A 16,258-nucleotide genomic window follows, 5' to 3' on the forward strand; every position below is an offset into this window, starting at 1 on the left:
AATCGTTATCTTACTTTACAGCATTTGTCGAAGTTGCTTTTCCCACATTAACTGTCATTTTCTCACTCAGAAGTACTTAATGTATTATTATTTCATCTCTTGAGACTATCAGATTTAAATTTGTTCTCACATTTTAATAATAAAACGCACCAGATGCATTAACTTCCACGGTTCATCAACATATCAAGACACATACTGAAAACACACAGTAGATCTACTAATTCAATAATAAAAGAGGTTGACTAAAATAAATACAGTAGCTGGAGGATGTACCTCAAATTAAGACCACAGAGAAGACTGAAAGTCTAAGATCTAGAATTTCTTATTCCACAAATTTCACCTACAGTAGACCACTTATGGATACGAAGAACAGAAATCACAATGGCTCCTACAGATGAATTAAAACATTCACTAACACATTCCTGTTCTGATACCAAATTCACAATTGGGCTGTGAGAAAGTATCTTCCATTGACAGCCTGAAAATTTTGACACTGCTTCTCTTCTTCCTTGCTTTCCATTCCTCCTTTGTCTCTCTAGCTCTTTCTACAAAATAATTCCAGTTCAGTCACTGTGGTCTTTATCCCAACTTTTTACTTCCCAATACAAATAACAAATGATCAAGAGTGCAATACTAATGTTGACATTTGAGCACCATCATTTTACTGGTCATCCAGATGATCTCCACTTTTCTGAATTCCTGTTCCTCAGTAGCTAGACAAACAGAAAAGCCACATGTGCTTTGGTTTATGCTTTTTTGTGTGAAGAGGTTGTTCCTATTAGGAACAACCAGCAAGACCAGAAATACTTTCTAAAAGGGAGAAAGCAATTCTCAAAGTGCTTTCGTGTCAGACAACTTTACTAAGCAGACTACACCCCGTGGGCAGGCACTGGCTTGACACAGTTATTAGCATCCAGTCTCAGAGCTCTACAGACTCTGTATCTACACACTTGCAATTTCTCCACCTGAGAAACCCTACGCTGGTTTTCCTTGAGAGGGGAGTCAGTGTTACGCAAAACCCATCTGAGGACTTGTGGGCAAAATAGCACGATTTAACATGAGCCAGCAGTGTGCGTGGCAGCTCAGAAAGCCAACTGTATCCTGGGTTGCATGAAAAGAAGCAGGTTGACTGGAGGTGATTCCCTTCCTCTTCTCAGCTCTCATGACAGCCCACCTGGAGCACTGCGTTCAGTTCTGGGGCCCCAGCACAAGAGAGACATGGACCCGTTAGAACAGGTCTGAGGGAGGGCCACAAAGGTGACCAGAGAGCTGGAGTACCTCTGCTATGAAGACAGGCTGAGGGATTTGGGGTTGTTCAGTCTTGAGAAGAGAAGGCTCCAAGGAAACCTTACAGCGGCCTTCCAGTGCCTAAAGGGGGCCTGCAGGAACACTGGGGAGGGACACGTTGTCAGGGGGTGCAGTGACGGGGTGAGGAGCAGTTTTTTTAACTAAAAGAGGGTAGGTTCAAATTAAGATAAAAGGAAGAAATTCTTCACAATGAGGGTGGCGAGGCCCTGGCACAGGCTGCCCAGAGAAGCTGTGGATGCCCCATCCCTGGAGGTGCTCAAGGCCAGGCTGGATGGGGCTTTGGGCGACCTGGTCTGGTGGGAGGTGTCCCTGCCCATGGCAGGGGGTTGGAACTGGGTGGGCTTTAAGGTCCCTTCCAACCCAAACCATTCTGTGACTCTACGAAAATTAAGAGCACAACCAAGAACAGCTACTTGACCAAACTGTCACAAGTGATCACAAGCCCCCATACAAAGGTGAAGGTTCTCCCTGTAGGGCCTAGTGCCAGGAGTTGTGTGCAGACCTTACAGTCCCTCTAACTGCAAATAAACAAGGTCTTCAAAGACAGGAGGAGCAGAAGCAGTAACTTCAATAGTTCTGCACAAAAGCGTAATGGTTAAAGAGCACAAACAGGAGGGGATGGTGGGTTCAACTCACTCCTGCCCCTTAAGTGTTCCATCTCTGGCTCCGCAGTGATGGAGCTCAGAAGAGGGTGTAAAAAGCATAATTGTATAATGAATCCTGTTTGAAACCCTGGAAATTCAGGTAGTATAAAAGTGTAGTCTTCCTGGAATGAACACAGATTAAAAAAAAAAAAACACACACCACAGGTGCATCCTATTGTAACCTGAATATAAAAGCACAAGATACACACCTAACTACAGGTTTCAAGTATCCCTTTAGATTTCCCAGGATATCAGAGACACCTGAACAGAGCTGGAAAATGTAACACAAGACCTACAGGAGACCACCATGCTCTGATGGAGCCGAGGTAGAAGTCTCAAAGGACAACAGCACTGGCTGTCCCTATAAGCAGAATTCCAACCAAAAGTGGCTGTTGGACTCCGTGTTGTCTGTACACGTTTTGGTTCCTCTCTGAATCACCACAGAACTGAGAAAACCAAGGGGTTTCCACAGCAGAGTTTGTGCATATGCAGACACCTAACTTTGCACTTAAGTATAAAATTATCTGTTACTTCCAGAGAATGCATGTTTTGGATCACTGTTACCAATTCTACATCCCTGAATGCCACATAAGAGGCACAAGGGAGATAATGTTTATTGCAGGTAAGATGACACTTTGCCTCAGAAGAATGTAGCTTATTACAACAGATAACGAGCACTACAGGCCCAAATAAGAAGGCCAGATGTCTTACAAAGACAACCTTTTGTCAACAACAACCAGTAACCAGCAAAAACAGCAATACTGTTGAAAGTAGACTGAGCTCTGGTTATGAAAAAAGCCTTTATGTTACAGCGAGGACATCACTACAGACTGATTGTGGCCATTTTTGATCATTTATCTGCCAAAACATGAACAATAGCAAACCAAAATAAGTGAGGCCTGCTACTGACTGAATCGATTTACTGCAGCACGCTGTCTAATGCTCACAGAATACAGTTTTTAGAAGAGATCCGTTTTGCCTTGTGCAAGCTTCACTTACACAAATGGATGCATTCTAGCAGATGGAGCGAGGCAAAAGGTGGTATTACCTGAGTCTTGGATGCCAGGCCATAACACTTGACGTTTTAAATCTTGAAGCTTCAAGAGTCCCTAGTGATCTCACACTAACTGCTGAAACAAGCGGGTTTCTTCACCTGTCTTAACCCCCCAAGAGCATTATTTTCAAGCAGACTCAACTTGTAAAATGCACTGAAGCCATCAGCATGGGTTAATAATTGCTGTCAGCAGTGTTTTACTGTTCATGTTTGCCACCTCAAGCACATGCTAGAAATACACAGTAGAAATAATACAAATTGCAAGTGTACATTAGATGGAGATTGCTGTAAAAACATTATGCAAATAGGACAGATGGATAGTGAAAGATGCCTAATTCCAGCATCTGTAACATGAAGATGGGTATGGGACAGTTTTTTCATATCATTGAATATGGCAAGTGCATACAGTTTACGCATGAGTTTGCAGAATATAGAAGCTAGTACCTTAAAAAAAAAGGGAGGGGGGGCAAGAAAATGGTCTCTAGCAGTGAACGGCTGATAACCAGCAGTGACATTGGTAGTTTTAAAACAAACAACAAGAAAAATGAAAAAAAGCACACACTAGAGTGCACAAGACCTCCTGGCCCCAGAGTAAAAAGACAAAAATAACATTTTTAGTTTAGGATTTTAACATGTTTGTTTCAACTTTACACTTGGATGCTCCATTAATGTATAGACTTCTTCAGTTTAAGCATGGTCCACACAAAATGTCTCACAAGAAGATTTTACCTGACAGTTAGGACCACACACAGATACTATTACCACATTATTTAAAGTTTTTATTGTTGCTGCTTTGTGGTGGGGTTTTTTGTTTGTTTGTTTTGTTTTTTAAACTCTGCTGTTTTAAGCAGATTTCCTGCTATCTCCCTAGAAAGTGAATTTCCTATGGTATGAGTAAAACAAAATATCCAAGGTACTGGGTCCATTTTTCCCACTATTTAGAAACAAGGCTACAATAATTTCACTATGACAGAACAACTTAATAGAAGCTTGGAAACAAATTACATATAACAGTGCATTTCTACCTTCTAGAGTGGTGATGGCAGAAAAAGAAGGAAGGGCTTTGTCAGTATTTAGTAAGCTTGAGTATATCAACCTCCCTTGTAAAGTTAAAATAACAGATTACAAGAAATTGGCAACATGCACTTCTAAGAAGCAAAGAATAATTAGTACAGCATGGCCAAACTTACATGCTGCCTATCTTAGAAGGTAAGCCAGATGGTGGGGGAATAAACTCTCTGTCCCTAGCAGCAGTATCATTTGTGTCAGCAGTCACCCCACTTTCTTGGGTTTCTGCAGCAGATGCAAGAGGGCCAGGCAAAGTGGAGCCTGCAGCACTAGTGTCAGAGACTAAATCGCTGCTATCTGCGTACAGCAATTCCATCTGGGTAGTGGTCCTCCGGCGGGCCTGCAGACAAACAGAAAGCAAGTTGCAACTTAAACATTTCCTAGGATGTGTCAAGAGTGCTACGTTTAAGATTATAATTTGCCGGTAATCAGCATCCCCCTCAAATCACTTGGCAACTACCTTTGGAAACTAAATCAAGGAGCTCACCTGTACCCTTCCAAATGATTTCAGAGGAGGCAAGTCAAGTTCAACAGCACGAAACATTGATTTGACAACTGTTTGAAAGGATATCCTTGGAAACCAGTTACAAGTGCCTATCAATACTACAAGAGTGCAACATTATTCTCCTAAGGTTTAACTACATGAAATGTTATAAAGCAGCGGAAAAAAAGCAAAATATGAATTTAAATAACTACAGTAATATTGGAGTAACTTCTCACACTGATGCTTCTTATGATGTAAAAACATCTGCTACTTAGTTTATATCAATTCAGAAGTAATTCAAGCCAAGATGAATTAATATTCACTCAGCATTTCAACAGTTGGAAAACAGCAGAGAACTTCAGAAAGGTGCCAAGCTTTATGCAACATGGTCATTCTTGGAACTGACCATACACTCTATGTGTTTAAACTGCTGCTGTGAAATTTAGATCAATTCCTCTTGGAAAGAAAGGCCACTGGGGAAGACAAAGGTCCAGCCTAAACACAGCCCTTAAAAAAATTACGTTTACTTCATACCAACATTTTCAGATTAAAGTAATTCAGTTTACCTATCCGAAGAGCTGTGAAGCCAAGGGACACTATCAGTAATGAAACACCAACCTAGATATGTTCCTCTAAAGTCAACTGCAGTTCAAAGCATGGAGGATAGACTTGTACTTTACAAATTTGCTTTATGCTCCTGTGACCACAGAAGCAAATCACAAACAGTACACGTTTCCAGTTCCCACTCCTGTTAATATTAAACTGCAGCCAACCTAGATATACACCTCCAATGCCAGATTTAATTAAGAACCTGAAGGACAAACTTCTATTTGCTTATAAACATCCTTAACACTCCTATGACCATAGAAGCAAATAATAATGAAAAAAAAAAAAGAAAAAAAAAAAAGAAATCATGTTTCCAATTCCCCCTGGCATTAAACTGCAGCCTCAGTAATACTAAACTACAAATCTACTCCAGTTTGGAGTGCTAGTAATCTTCCTAAACTGTAAAAATTCAGCCATGAGACATTGAAAGACAATACACTTTTATCATTGTTTCTCAGAGGGGAATATTAAGCAAAAGCACATCACAAATGAATCACATGAACAATGCTTCAAGTTCACCTTCTGTATGTCTTCGCTCATTAATGTCTCTAGAGCAATGCAATAGCATCCCCTAGAAACTGCCATTAAAGTATAAATTATTATTATTATTGTACTACCTACCTTGCTTTTGGGTTTGACTTCACCACAAAGCTTCAAAAGATCTGAAGACAATGAACTAAAAGAGAAATTACAGCACAATTAGCAAGAAAACAGCTGTATCTTTGCAGAATGTGCATTTTTTATTTCATCCTTCTTCCTAGGGAATTGGTAGGCAATGTGGAAGGAAACCACATCACAGGTATCTTCTAATGGGTACATAATGTGTTGCAAAAAGAGGAAGTGACAGCTTTTTTTCTAGAACCAGATCCAGTTTGCTCACCTTCCTTCCGTCCCAGGACTATGCAATGGGGCATCCTCATCAGTACTATCTTCCAAATTTTCTAGAAAATCACCAAAAGAATAACGTTAGCCTGTGCATCTACAACAGGACATCCAGGCTTTATTACTGTACACAACATTTCAGATAATGTTGAATGTAGATGAACGGCATATATGAAAGGTAGACAAGAGATTTTCTAAATCCCTATTTGCCAGTCGTTTCCCATTGAATCTTCCTGTTTTTTCCTTTCCATAATTTATTTTCATTTTTGAATTTTTCATTCATAAATTTTCCTAAGTTCTTTCACACAGCTTAAGGAAATCATACACCTTGGCATACAGTGCCAAATGTGGTCTTCTATTGTAGTAGAGCAACATGGTTGACAGAGAAATAGAAATTGTAGGAGATCTGGAAGAAAGAAAGAAGAAAAGCAAAGCAGATTAACTGCAAGACATCGAAAAGAAGATGCTAGTCAATGGACAGCAAGGATGCTTGTTCCACTTCCTTTTTGTGATCATCATGCTCCAAGACAGAATCAAATCTGTTAAAAAAAAATAAATAAAATAAAAATAAAATGCATTTTTATCTAGCTAGTGAGTTGAGGCTCAGCTCCAGTTTATACAGAATGGCAGCATCAGCCTGACAAGAAGCAAGCACTTTGTTAGTATGTAAGCATATCGGTTTCAAAACAGGATGATGCCACCATTTAATACTATGGGCCTGCTCCTAAAAATATTTATTGCATTGAAGGTAATTGTGAAAAGAAGCTGTTCAGTAGAAATGCTCCTGAGGTAAAATGGATATTGAAGCCTGTGCATAAAAGACAAAACCAGCATGCATGGCACACACTGTTACGCTATCAAACATCAGATTAGCATGTCTGCATGCAAAACATCAGGCTAAGACAACCAGTCCAGGGCATGTGCACAATCAATTCCAACTGCCAGGAGAAAAAATCCTTTACTTGCATGTTATTCTAGTGATAATTCTAAGTATAGCTTGAGGATATGGGTATTAAATTCCTACAAGTCCCGTATTTTTGAACACACACGTGAAATTGTAAGGATTAAATAACATTCTGATGACATTCCACTAAATCTCTTCTTTATTATTAGAGATGCTTTAAGGGTATTTACTTATCTCTGCCAGAAAGCAGATACCATTTGTAACACACAGCATTAATATATTTGGTACCCACATCAAAATAGGTTTGTCCATGCATATATTTTAAATGCAAGTTCATGCTTTGGAGAAAGGCAGGAAAAATATATAATCTCCAGTTGAATTCTCAGAAGAAAGAATGAGAGAGAAAATGCTGCCTTCTTGTGTACACTAAATCTAAAAATGTTTCCTGAAAAAGCTTAAAACATACATCAATCTAATACCAGCTCCAACAATGCACTTCAGAGGTACTCAGGGTTACACTGTTAAAACTCATAGAACAGTTGTTTTTTGTTGTTGTTTTTCCATCCTGGGTTTGAGCCCACACTAAATCTTTCCTATATATGTTATTACTGGGTGTCTTCTGCAGGTAAGATCTGGAGCACTGTTCCCCCTAGCAAGGCACCAAAGCAGCAACAGTAAAATAAACGCATTTTATTTCATTATTGTGATGATGTTACCTCATGCACTTCTCATAAAGGGCTTGTGATCAACTTTGGTGTTACTTGTAAAAGTAGAAAGCATGGGATTGCCACAAAAGATGGGATTTTACTTGTGGGCTCGCACTCACATGACCTGATGTGTTGTAGTAATGGTTTTCTTGGGTTTATCTGCAATTCATCACAGGAAGACTGTGGGAAGCCCCCAGGTAAAAACCAGTGCACAAAAACAAGAAGAAATGCAAAGAGACAGAAGAGTAAGATTCTCCAAGAAGGCCTGAGCAAGAGGAGATGAAAGGAACAATAAGGTTAGCAAAAGGCAGTACTGCTTGTGAGGAGCAGGAGACAGAACTGCTGATAATCGGTGATCTAAGACCAGTGCAGAGCTTTGCTGATGGCTTCACGATGAGGTCTTCGTCCTCATGTAGAGACAACTGAACAGTGCCAGTACAATTTGTACTGAAACGTGCCACACCAGCACATTTAATCCAGTGGAGACAACTTTTAACCTGCTCTTTCAAGATCTGCACACACACAGCTGTGAGCCCCAACCAGAAATGCCCGGCTGTCACAGGTGGGAAGGAGAAGCAGCTCCCACTGCTTCAGGAAGGAGTCACTCCAGCAACGTTTCACTTTGTGGTCATGCTAACTCTTCGCAAGCACGAAGAGTTCATCTGCACCCAAGGTAGGTGTGCATAAAAAGCCCGTTCTGTAGGTAAAAATCTGAGCCTGTGATGCAGTTCACTGCAGATCGAAACCTTTTCTTCAGGCTCCATTTGAACGCAGGTACACAACTACACTCGGGAACACCCCAACTTCTTCACGCCAACTGTGTTCAAGTGGCTAAGAACTTACAGATTGCAGAGCTGAAAGAAGGCATCAAGGGAGCGTTTCACAAGCAGCTGATGATCAGCACCATGATCAGCACCCCGAAGGTGCAACTACTCTGTTAGGGATGAGGCTGAGTGGGTCTTCCCCCTAAGCTGTTGAAATCGGTCTTTGCCACCCACACTTCCACCCTTGGGAATTGTGTCTGACTGCCTGGGAGCCCCTGCACAAGAGTCCCAGTCACCACTCCCAGCCTCAAAGCCTCACTTCAATGGCTTCTGAACTGTGTGCAGCCCAAAAGGTTTAACCACAAGTGATCTACAAAATACAGACCATCAACAATATGGATTTCTGTGTGGACTGAGGTTAGTATGGTGTATTCAGTTTAAGGTACATCCAGTGAAGTTTCCTTCCTAAAAAGTGTTAACACAGTCCTGAGTGGCTTAAGTGTTTTAAAAGCCTCAGTTCATGCTTGCAAAGTGTTAAAAAGCTTCTTTAATGGTACATACTCTACAAAAATTTTCACAGTAGGGCTACTGTTTCAATGCATTTATCAAAAGTCTTTTCAAAAGAGTGCTCCAGATGCTGTTAACAAGTGAAAGCCTGTCCAGAGCTAAAAGAAAATGCAGTGCTAACATCCTAGCTGGAGAAGCACTGCTCTCACACCAACAGGGGTGAACGCACACACACAAACACACACAAGAAAGGGGCTATTCTAGACAAACTACAATACTAATAATCACTGATGTTTCTGAGGAAATACCAGCCAAATGCAGCAACATGCCCTAACACAGATCATCAGCAGGTGTCACCTGTCGAGACACTGGCAAAGCTGTAATTGTTCTCACTGGCTTATACCAGGTGATGATCTATACACTTTAAGACAGTCCTGTACATATGAAATGTTTCAGATGCCTATGCAGACTAGCACAGGACAGCTTAATGGGATTAGAAGTAAAACAGGATGATACAAAACAAACTGACATCAGGAATATTTCTTTCAGGTTTCAAACATAGCCAAATTCATGACTAGGAGTGTAGGAGCTGAGAAAATGAGTGTCGTTATCTTTGGAATAATTTAGAATCAACAACAAAAAAAATTTATCTCCTCAAAGTTAGTGAAGTCAATAACTAAACCCAATTGAAAAAAGTGAGAAAAAAGCTCCATTCTGTAAAATATTTACATTATGAAATAAACTAGGTTAAAAATGAACTGCATTAAGAACTTTTTTTTTTTTTCAGGAAAAAAAAGGTAGAATTTATTACAGCTATTGTGGTAATATAGCATAAAATAGCCTTACGTAGTCTGAACATAAAGGTTCACAGACAGTAAGTCATAAAATTGAAATACAGCTCTGCTTTCTGTGTTCACTTATCTACCAAACCTAATGTGAAGCTATAGGGGTTTCAGGAAGGAGGAATGCTCTGTAAGCTCATGGTAACGAGTACATTTACAGAGTAGTTCATGCAAACTTCACACACTCACAAATTCTAAGACGCACCAGTTAGTGAACATGAATGAATTAGTAACTCATGCAGCTGTACAGTACACAGAAAGCTAAACATACTTACCCAGCGGTATGCTATCTAGGTCTGTGTAATAACAGCAACAAGGAAACAAAAGCAACACTCCAATCAAAACATATCCATTTATAAATGGAAATAAAACATAAGTACCCAAATGTACTCTATATTTTTTCTTAATATCATCTCACGAGAAGTAGAATAGATGCCGTAACAGACATACAATGCCACTTTCAAAATCACTAACGTACGATGATTGAACAGGATTATATGTTTAGAATTTCACATTCAAATGTTAAAAAGACATCAAATTGTAAATGCAATCTTTTATAAAAATAACAGACAGATTATTTGAATTTTAAAGATCTCGATAATAAAAAGCTTATTTCCTACATTTCACTGCTGAGTGGATATACTTAAAAATGACATACATGCACATCAATTGTGAAGTAGAGTTTAAATTTAATATGTTAAAATACAGCATCTATTCAGAAAAGAAACAGCCTAGAATGCCCAGTACAGCATGCATGAAAGGCAAACATGACATGCAGCTGACAGCTCAGAATATAAGATGACAAAATTACCTTGCAAAGCATGACCCAACAAAGCATCAAGTTCAGGATTTAACTCAGCTTTCTCTTTCAGCATATGAAACAGCAGTTGGTTCTGAGTAGCACTAGTGATTTCGGTCTGCTTAAGGCGCCCCTCAAGAACTTTAATCTGAGCTTCTTTCTGAGCTGCTTGGAGACCCTAGGAAAGAAAACAAACAAAAACAATGAAGTTCTGTCACAACACCTTTGTTTAGAAAAGAAGAATTGCCCCAAATTTTTAAAAACTATGAATACAAAAAACACGTAACCTTTCTTTCACACCCTAAAGTTCAGACGTTAACTAAAAGATTAAGAGTCAACTTGTGATCCTCAGACTCTTCCTTGTAAATATGCATCCAGAGGTTAACTTGGATATGAATCCCAAGTATAATTCATAGATTTCTCATGCTTATTCAAGACCAAAAAGCACATGAAAATTAACACCTTAATTTTTTCACACATCACTACAGTACCCTTTTATTATTATTTTTTTTTTAATCTATTACCTATGATATTCTGTAATAAAGCAAAATCAGAACAGTAATCTTTCCTACAGAATTACTCATTGAACATTCAGCTTTTGCTGGAAGATCTCTCAGTCTAACTTAAGAGAGAACCCGTTTTAAGGGAAATTCCCTAGGCCCATGGTTTAGTGGGGCTTTTTTAGCTGAAGAAAGTATAGCCAAGGAAATTTAAAGGAAAGACTTTCCAAATAGAAGAGAATTGGAAAGGTGAAGGTACAAAGCATCTTTTGAAATGCTTGCAGGGTAGAAGATGACCAAGCACTACCAATTAAGAAAGTATAGTACTATGGACAAAGATTTGATTCTTATTTTATCCAAACTAAAACAATAGGCATGTTTCAATAGACACATTTTGCATGCAGAAACAAAACAGAAAGCGTGCATGATCAATTTTGCAAGAAAGTCCTTCACATAATGCAACGTTAATTAAAAGGAGAAATTGTTAACAGAGTCAGAGACTCTTCTCTCACATATTCTGTTGCAAGGAATCAGGTATGCATTCAACCCACCTAAGGGCTGACAAAACAAATTTTGCAGAAGCCAATGTGGTTATGGGAAATTTCTTCCCAGGTTTCTTCTTGTTTTGTTCTCAAACTTTTTAGACTACCTTAGTCACCACAGTAGTGAATCAAGAAGGCAGAATTAGCCACTGGGACTGACTCAAAGTTCATTTCAATAGTCCCAAAATCTTTCACTCAATTCCGTGTCAGTGAGCATGGCCTCCGAACACAAAGAAAAGAAGCTGGGAGAGCATGTGATAGATGTGTGCACATGGTTATAAACTGCCAATTACTCATTTTGAAAGTATTATTTCCCAAAGCTTTAAGAAAAGCCCATCTTGCTCTACTCAAAAGCAGAAGTCTCACCAAAGTGTGCCATGCAACATTATATTACCCTACCTTAAAAAAATTTTTTAAAAAAGGCTCACATTCTTAAGAAAGTCGCTGAGCTGAGCCAGTCTTTAAAGAGAACATCCCGAGCATTTATTAGGAGCTTGTTGGAAAACATGGAAATATATTATTTATTTGATGCTAATTACCTCATGTAGTTCTTTTAACAGCACTATATTTTTGTAGAATGAAGTGGCCTCTTCTGGGGATTAAAAAAACACCAAACGGGTTGAAGCTGACAATGGATCTCAAGGGCCTCCACACTGAGAACCAGCATGACTCAGTAGTGCTGACCTGCTTTGTTAGGTCTGGCTTACTTTCCACAGGTGTAAATTTAAGTTAGCCAGCCTTTCTGTCAGCACAGCTCTGCTCCTGATACATGGCATAGTTCTGACACACACACATTTCGCTTGCTACATTACCTTATTGATACCCATTGTGAGGAAGTGATCAAGCAAATATCGAGCTTCTGTCAAAGTGCAAGCATTAATCACCGCTGTTACATCCAAGGTCTCTCCCTCTTCCTACATGTGCACCAATAAAAGAGGCAGGTGGTAAGGAAAAAAAATGCATTTTTGGAATTACTTAATAATTTCTTACTCATAGAAAATAGAAACAGTGCGGATGCTCCAATATTGCCAAATTATTCCCTTGGCTACCTCTAAACCACGCCTGACAGTCTTTTTTTCCAAACTATCCACCAAAATATCCCATTGTACAGACTCTGCAGCCTTCCAATTCTTCCATTTCTTTCCTGTTAGAAAACTCTTACTAATCTGTAACTCATACACTTCCTTTCTAAGCTATTCACAGTGGATACAGAAAGAAATTTATTTCTTTAGTCTCTGCTCCCTTTGTGTATTTGAAGACTTCTCCCCCTAGTCTTCTCATTATTTTTCTTCTGATTATTCTCAGTCAGTATTAAGCACTCGGGTACCCTTAGGAATTAAGTAGTCTTTTGTGTTCACTACTTTATTGGCAGTATAAAGTCCTGTAACCTTGCACCACACTGTCCAAAATGCAAGAAATCCTGATGCAAATAAAACAGTAAAAGCTACTGGTAATACAACATGCTTTAATGCACAAATTAGCCCAAGGTGACAGAGGGAGAACTCAAAGACTGCTATGTAAAAATACTGGTTAAGTCTTACAGTTCAGACTTCATATTACCACGGACTGAGGGATCTAAGAGACTGTATCTGGTGGCTTCTTCCTGCTGGATCATGTATGTTACGATGCACATTACAAATTTTCACATTTTACTGCTTTAGCCAATATTCAAGTTTCTACATCAATCATAATAGTAACTTAATAAGGGAAGATGTCTATCTGAGGTCAGTCCTAAACAAGCAACTTCAACTGAAAAGCCTCCTTAGTTACAGAAAGCCATTGTTCCATAATTGGAAATTTACTAAAGGGCAATAGGTAATAAAAGTAATTTACATAAATGCTAACATACAAAACTACTTATGTATATTTAAACCATATGAAAACAACACAAGGGACTAGAAGTATATCTGCTGCTGCAAGAAGAGGATAAAAGCTGGTAACTTTTGGTCCCAATAATTACATTAATATGATACCAGCAGAATAGAAGGCATCAGTTTCAATGTTTAAACACCTTGCGTATTAACTTGCATTACGGTATCAACACTAAAACTCAGACCTGAAGGTCCAGTTGCATTTACACCCTTCATTTCAGGCTTCAGTTAATTTTTCACCAATTTCCAGTTCCTTTATACAACCAAAACAAAATTTGTTTCTAAATAGGAACAGTTTCAAGGCTAACACAGTTGTTTTTTGTTTTCAGTCTTTCCATTATTTCAATTAATATTTGACCTACCTTTGCTTCTTCCATTTGCATGATGTTTGCTTGGCAGTCAGAAATGCTGTCATTAATGTAGTCTATATTTGCAGTTAGTGATTCCATCTCTTCATTTATATTTTGGACATTTCTATCTGCTTCACTGCCACCACCATCCTTGATGAGCTTCTCCCTTTTCTTTGAAAGTTTTTCTCTTCTTTTTGTAAGCTCTTCACGTTGCTATTTTCCCCGAAGACATAATATGACATAAAAATTAGTAAACATTAGAGCATTTAAGTGCCCTTATTTTGTTTTCTTTTCCTTCTTAAAATTTAACTAACTCATCATTATTTCTATGTGAAGAAAGAAATTCTACAAGTAAATATTTTAATATATTTACACATGATCCCATTGATGTGTTATTCCTTACTAAGCACAGAAAGCCCATCTCCAAACACTTACTAGAGATAAAAGCTTCTTCATTCCCTGCAAGGGATTCCAAGTCACTTTGCCTATGCCACCATCCCAGCAATATATTTACAACAAATGTAAATAAACTACTCTTTATTTAATATGACCACATAGCCAATAGTCCATCGTAGGTCACCCACCGTAAGTAACCTGTTCATATCTGCCTCCATATTGGAAATGGTCATCCTCTGCATGATGATATCAGTCACTCTGCGTTCAAGTAACTGCCACTTCATCCTGGCTGCCTTTGAGGAATAAACTCGGGTTGTCACTGCTTTCCGCTGATATTTCTTTCTGTTATAAATTCAAGAGAAACATACAGCTAAGTCTAAAGTAGTCCAGGCTTGAAGGGGGAAACTATCAGGCCAGAATATTTTTCATGAACAACTTAAATTTCTTGCAGAATTTCCTGCAGTTTGTCAAAATGCACCAGAAACCTATGTGCACCCTGCACTGAACTCTACTACACTTAAATGTATAGCATTTGTAAAAAAAAAAAATAATGTATCAGCACTGCGGCATCCTGAAATTCAGTGCCACCGAAGAATCATTCCTATTTAACAAGAAAATGTGCTTCAAGCTACAGTGGAAGCCCATCAGTAATGCTAATGTATTACACTGGGTTTTACAACAAGATTATTGTTGAAAATACGAACATTACAGGCCTTGGACCCATAAGGACATTTCTTTGAAACAGATTAACTGGATTTTGAAAATTTTGTGCATCTTAATACACTTTATCCTTTAATGTCATTTTAAATTATTCCACGCTTACTTAAGCCCACAAAACGGAAATTATATTTGGTAATGGTAAAATGACTGTTTTATGAGCATTACATGACAGCAGTCTGAAAAATACCAATGACTGCAATACGTACCATTAGAACGAATATCTGCTATAAAGCTCATGCAATTTCCAGTTCTCTTAAAAAAGTACTAAAGAGTTTTAATCCTTACCCTGTTCCATTTGTTGCAGTTACGGATAACGCTTGAACCCTTGCAACAGGGATTCTCATCTTCTGCTGTGCTGCTGTTCTGGAGCCATCATGCTCAACTGATGAGCTAGAACTTGGTTCCTGAATCGGATGCTCAGGCAGACTCAGCTTTCGACTTACTTTTCCTGCCGCTTTATCAGACAGAGGCCTTACTTGCCGACGAAGGGCTGTGACCTGAAACAGAGCGAAAAGACACAATTACCCTGGAACTCCATTCTAAGTTGCAGCAACACAGTGTTATTCTGCTTTCAGTGATGTGTTATTGTTTTACCACAGTACCTCTTCAGTTTTGCGACGTAAGATTACTTCTTGATTTCTCTTCTGAGCTTCCAGAAGCCTGAGCTGGTGCTGTGGAAAAAACAAAAGCAACAGATGATATTCTTTCCATTCTCTGCCACAATGAATCACTGTATTAAAGAAAAGAAAAAAAAAAAAACAACTTCATACACTAATGTAAGTTTGCATAAATATTGTGACATGAAGGGTCCAGTCAGAATGGTTTCTTGCTCTTTCTAGGACAGAATGACAGTACATTTTTCACTATAGCTATTCTCTATCAAAAAGACCACTTGCATGCAAATAAGGTGATAGCAACAGTTTTGTAAAGATTCATTAATAAAACAACACTGATGTACATATTCAGCAAGTCTTCCATTTTCTGTTGCACTTATCACTTGAAGCTAGGAACTGAGTTATCACATAAGTCAAAATATGTGCATTTTGACTGGCAAAAGTATACAGGTACATGCCTGCCTCAGTAAAGACATTTACACAGGGCACATGCTGGCTAATGGATGCACATCTTAACAATAGCTACTTATTCCAGATGAAAGTTCTCTATCTCTTTAATCACCTCTCGTTTGCGTTGCTCCTTTTTAAGTTGTGCAATTTCTCTATTTCTTCTAGATTCAGTCATTCTAGCTTTCTCCTGCTCTTCTTTCATTTGTTTCATCAGGCGAACCTGTGAAGAAGTCATCACTTAGAAAA

General features: G+C 38.7%; 1 protein-coding gene across 9 annotated transcripts in view; it reads right to left on the reverse strand.

Annotated features, from left to right (window-relative positions):
• KIF21A (kinesin family member 21A) overlaps nt 1-16,258 on the reverse strand; it is an 87,903-nt gene that overhangs the window by 16,897 nt on the left and 54,748 nt on the right. For 6 of the 9 annotated variants that reach the window (XM_068669737.1, XM_068669730.1, XM_068669736.1 and 3 more), the window contains 11 exons: nt 16,125-16,232; nt 15,551-15,619; nt 15,234-15,445; nt 14,417-14,570; nt 13,845-14,045; nt 12,424-12,525; nt 10,582-10,747; nt 10,046-10,066; nt 6,045-6,105; nt 5,786-5,840; nt 4,197-4,414 (listed from right to left, as the gene is read on the reverse strand). In XM_068669737.1, coding sequence (XP_068525838.1) covers nt 4,197-4,414; nt 5,786-5,840; nt 6,045-6,105; nt 10,046-10,066; nt 10,582-10,747; nt 12,424-12,525; nt 13,845-14,045; nt 14,417-14,570; nt 15,234-15,445; nt 15,551-15,619; nt 16,125-16,232 — 1,367 coding nt within the window. The remainder of the gene's footprint in view (nt 1-4,196; nt 4,415-5,785; nt 5,841-6,044; nt 6,106-10,045; nt 10,067-10,581; nt 10,748-12,423; nt 12,526-13,844; nt 14,046-14,416; nt 14,571-15,233; nt 15,446-15,550; nt 15,620-16,124; nt 16,233-16,258) is intronic. The other 3 variants (XM_068669734.1, XM_068669733.1, XM_068669729.1) reach the window with 1 other exon arrangement.

The sequence above is a fragment of the Anas acuta genome, chromosome 1 (genome assembly GCF_963932015.1).
Source record: "Anas acuta chromosome 1, bAnaAcu1.1, whole genome shotgun sequence".
Classification (NCBI taxonomy): Eukaryota; Metazoa; Chordata; class Aves; order Anseriformes; family Anatidae; genus Anas; species Anas acuta.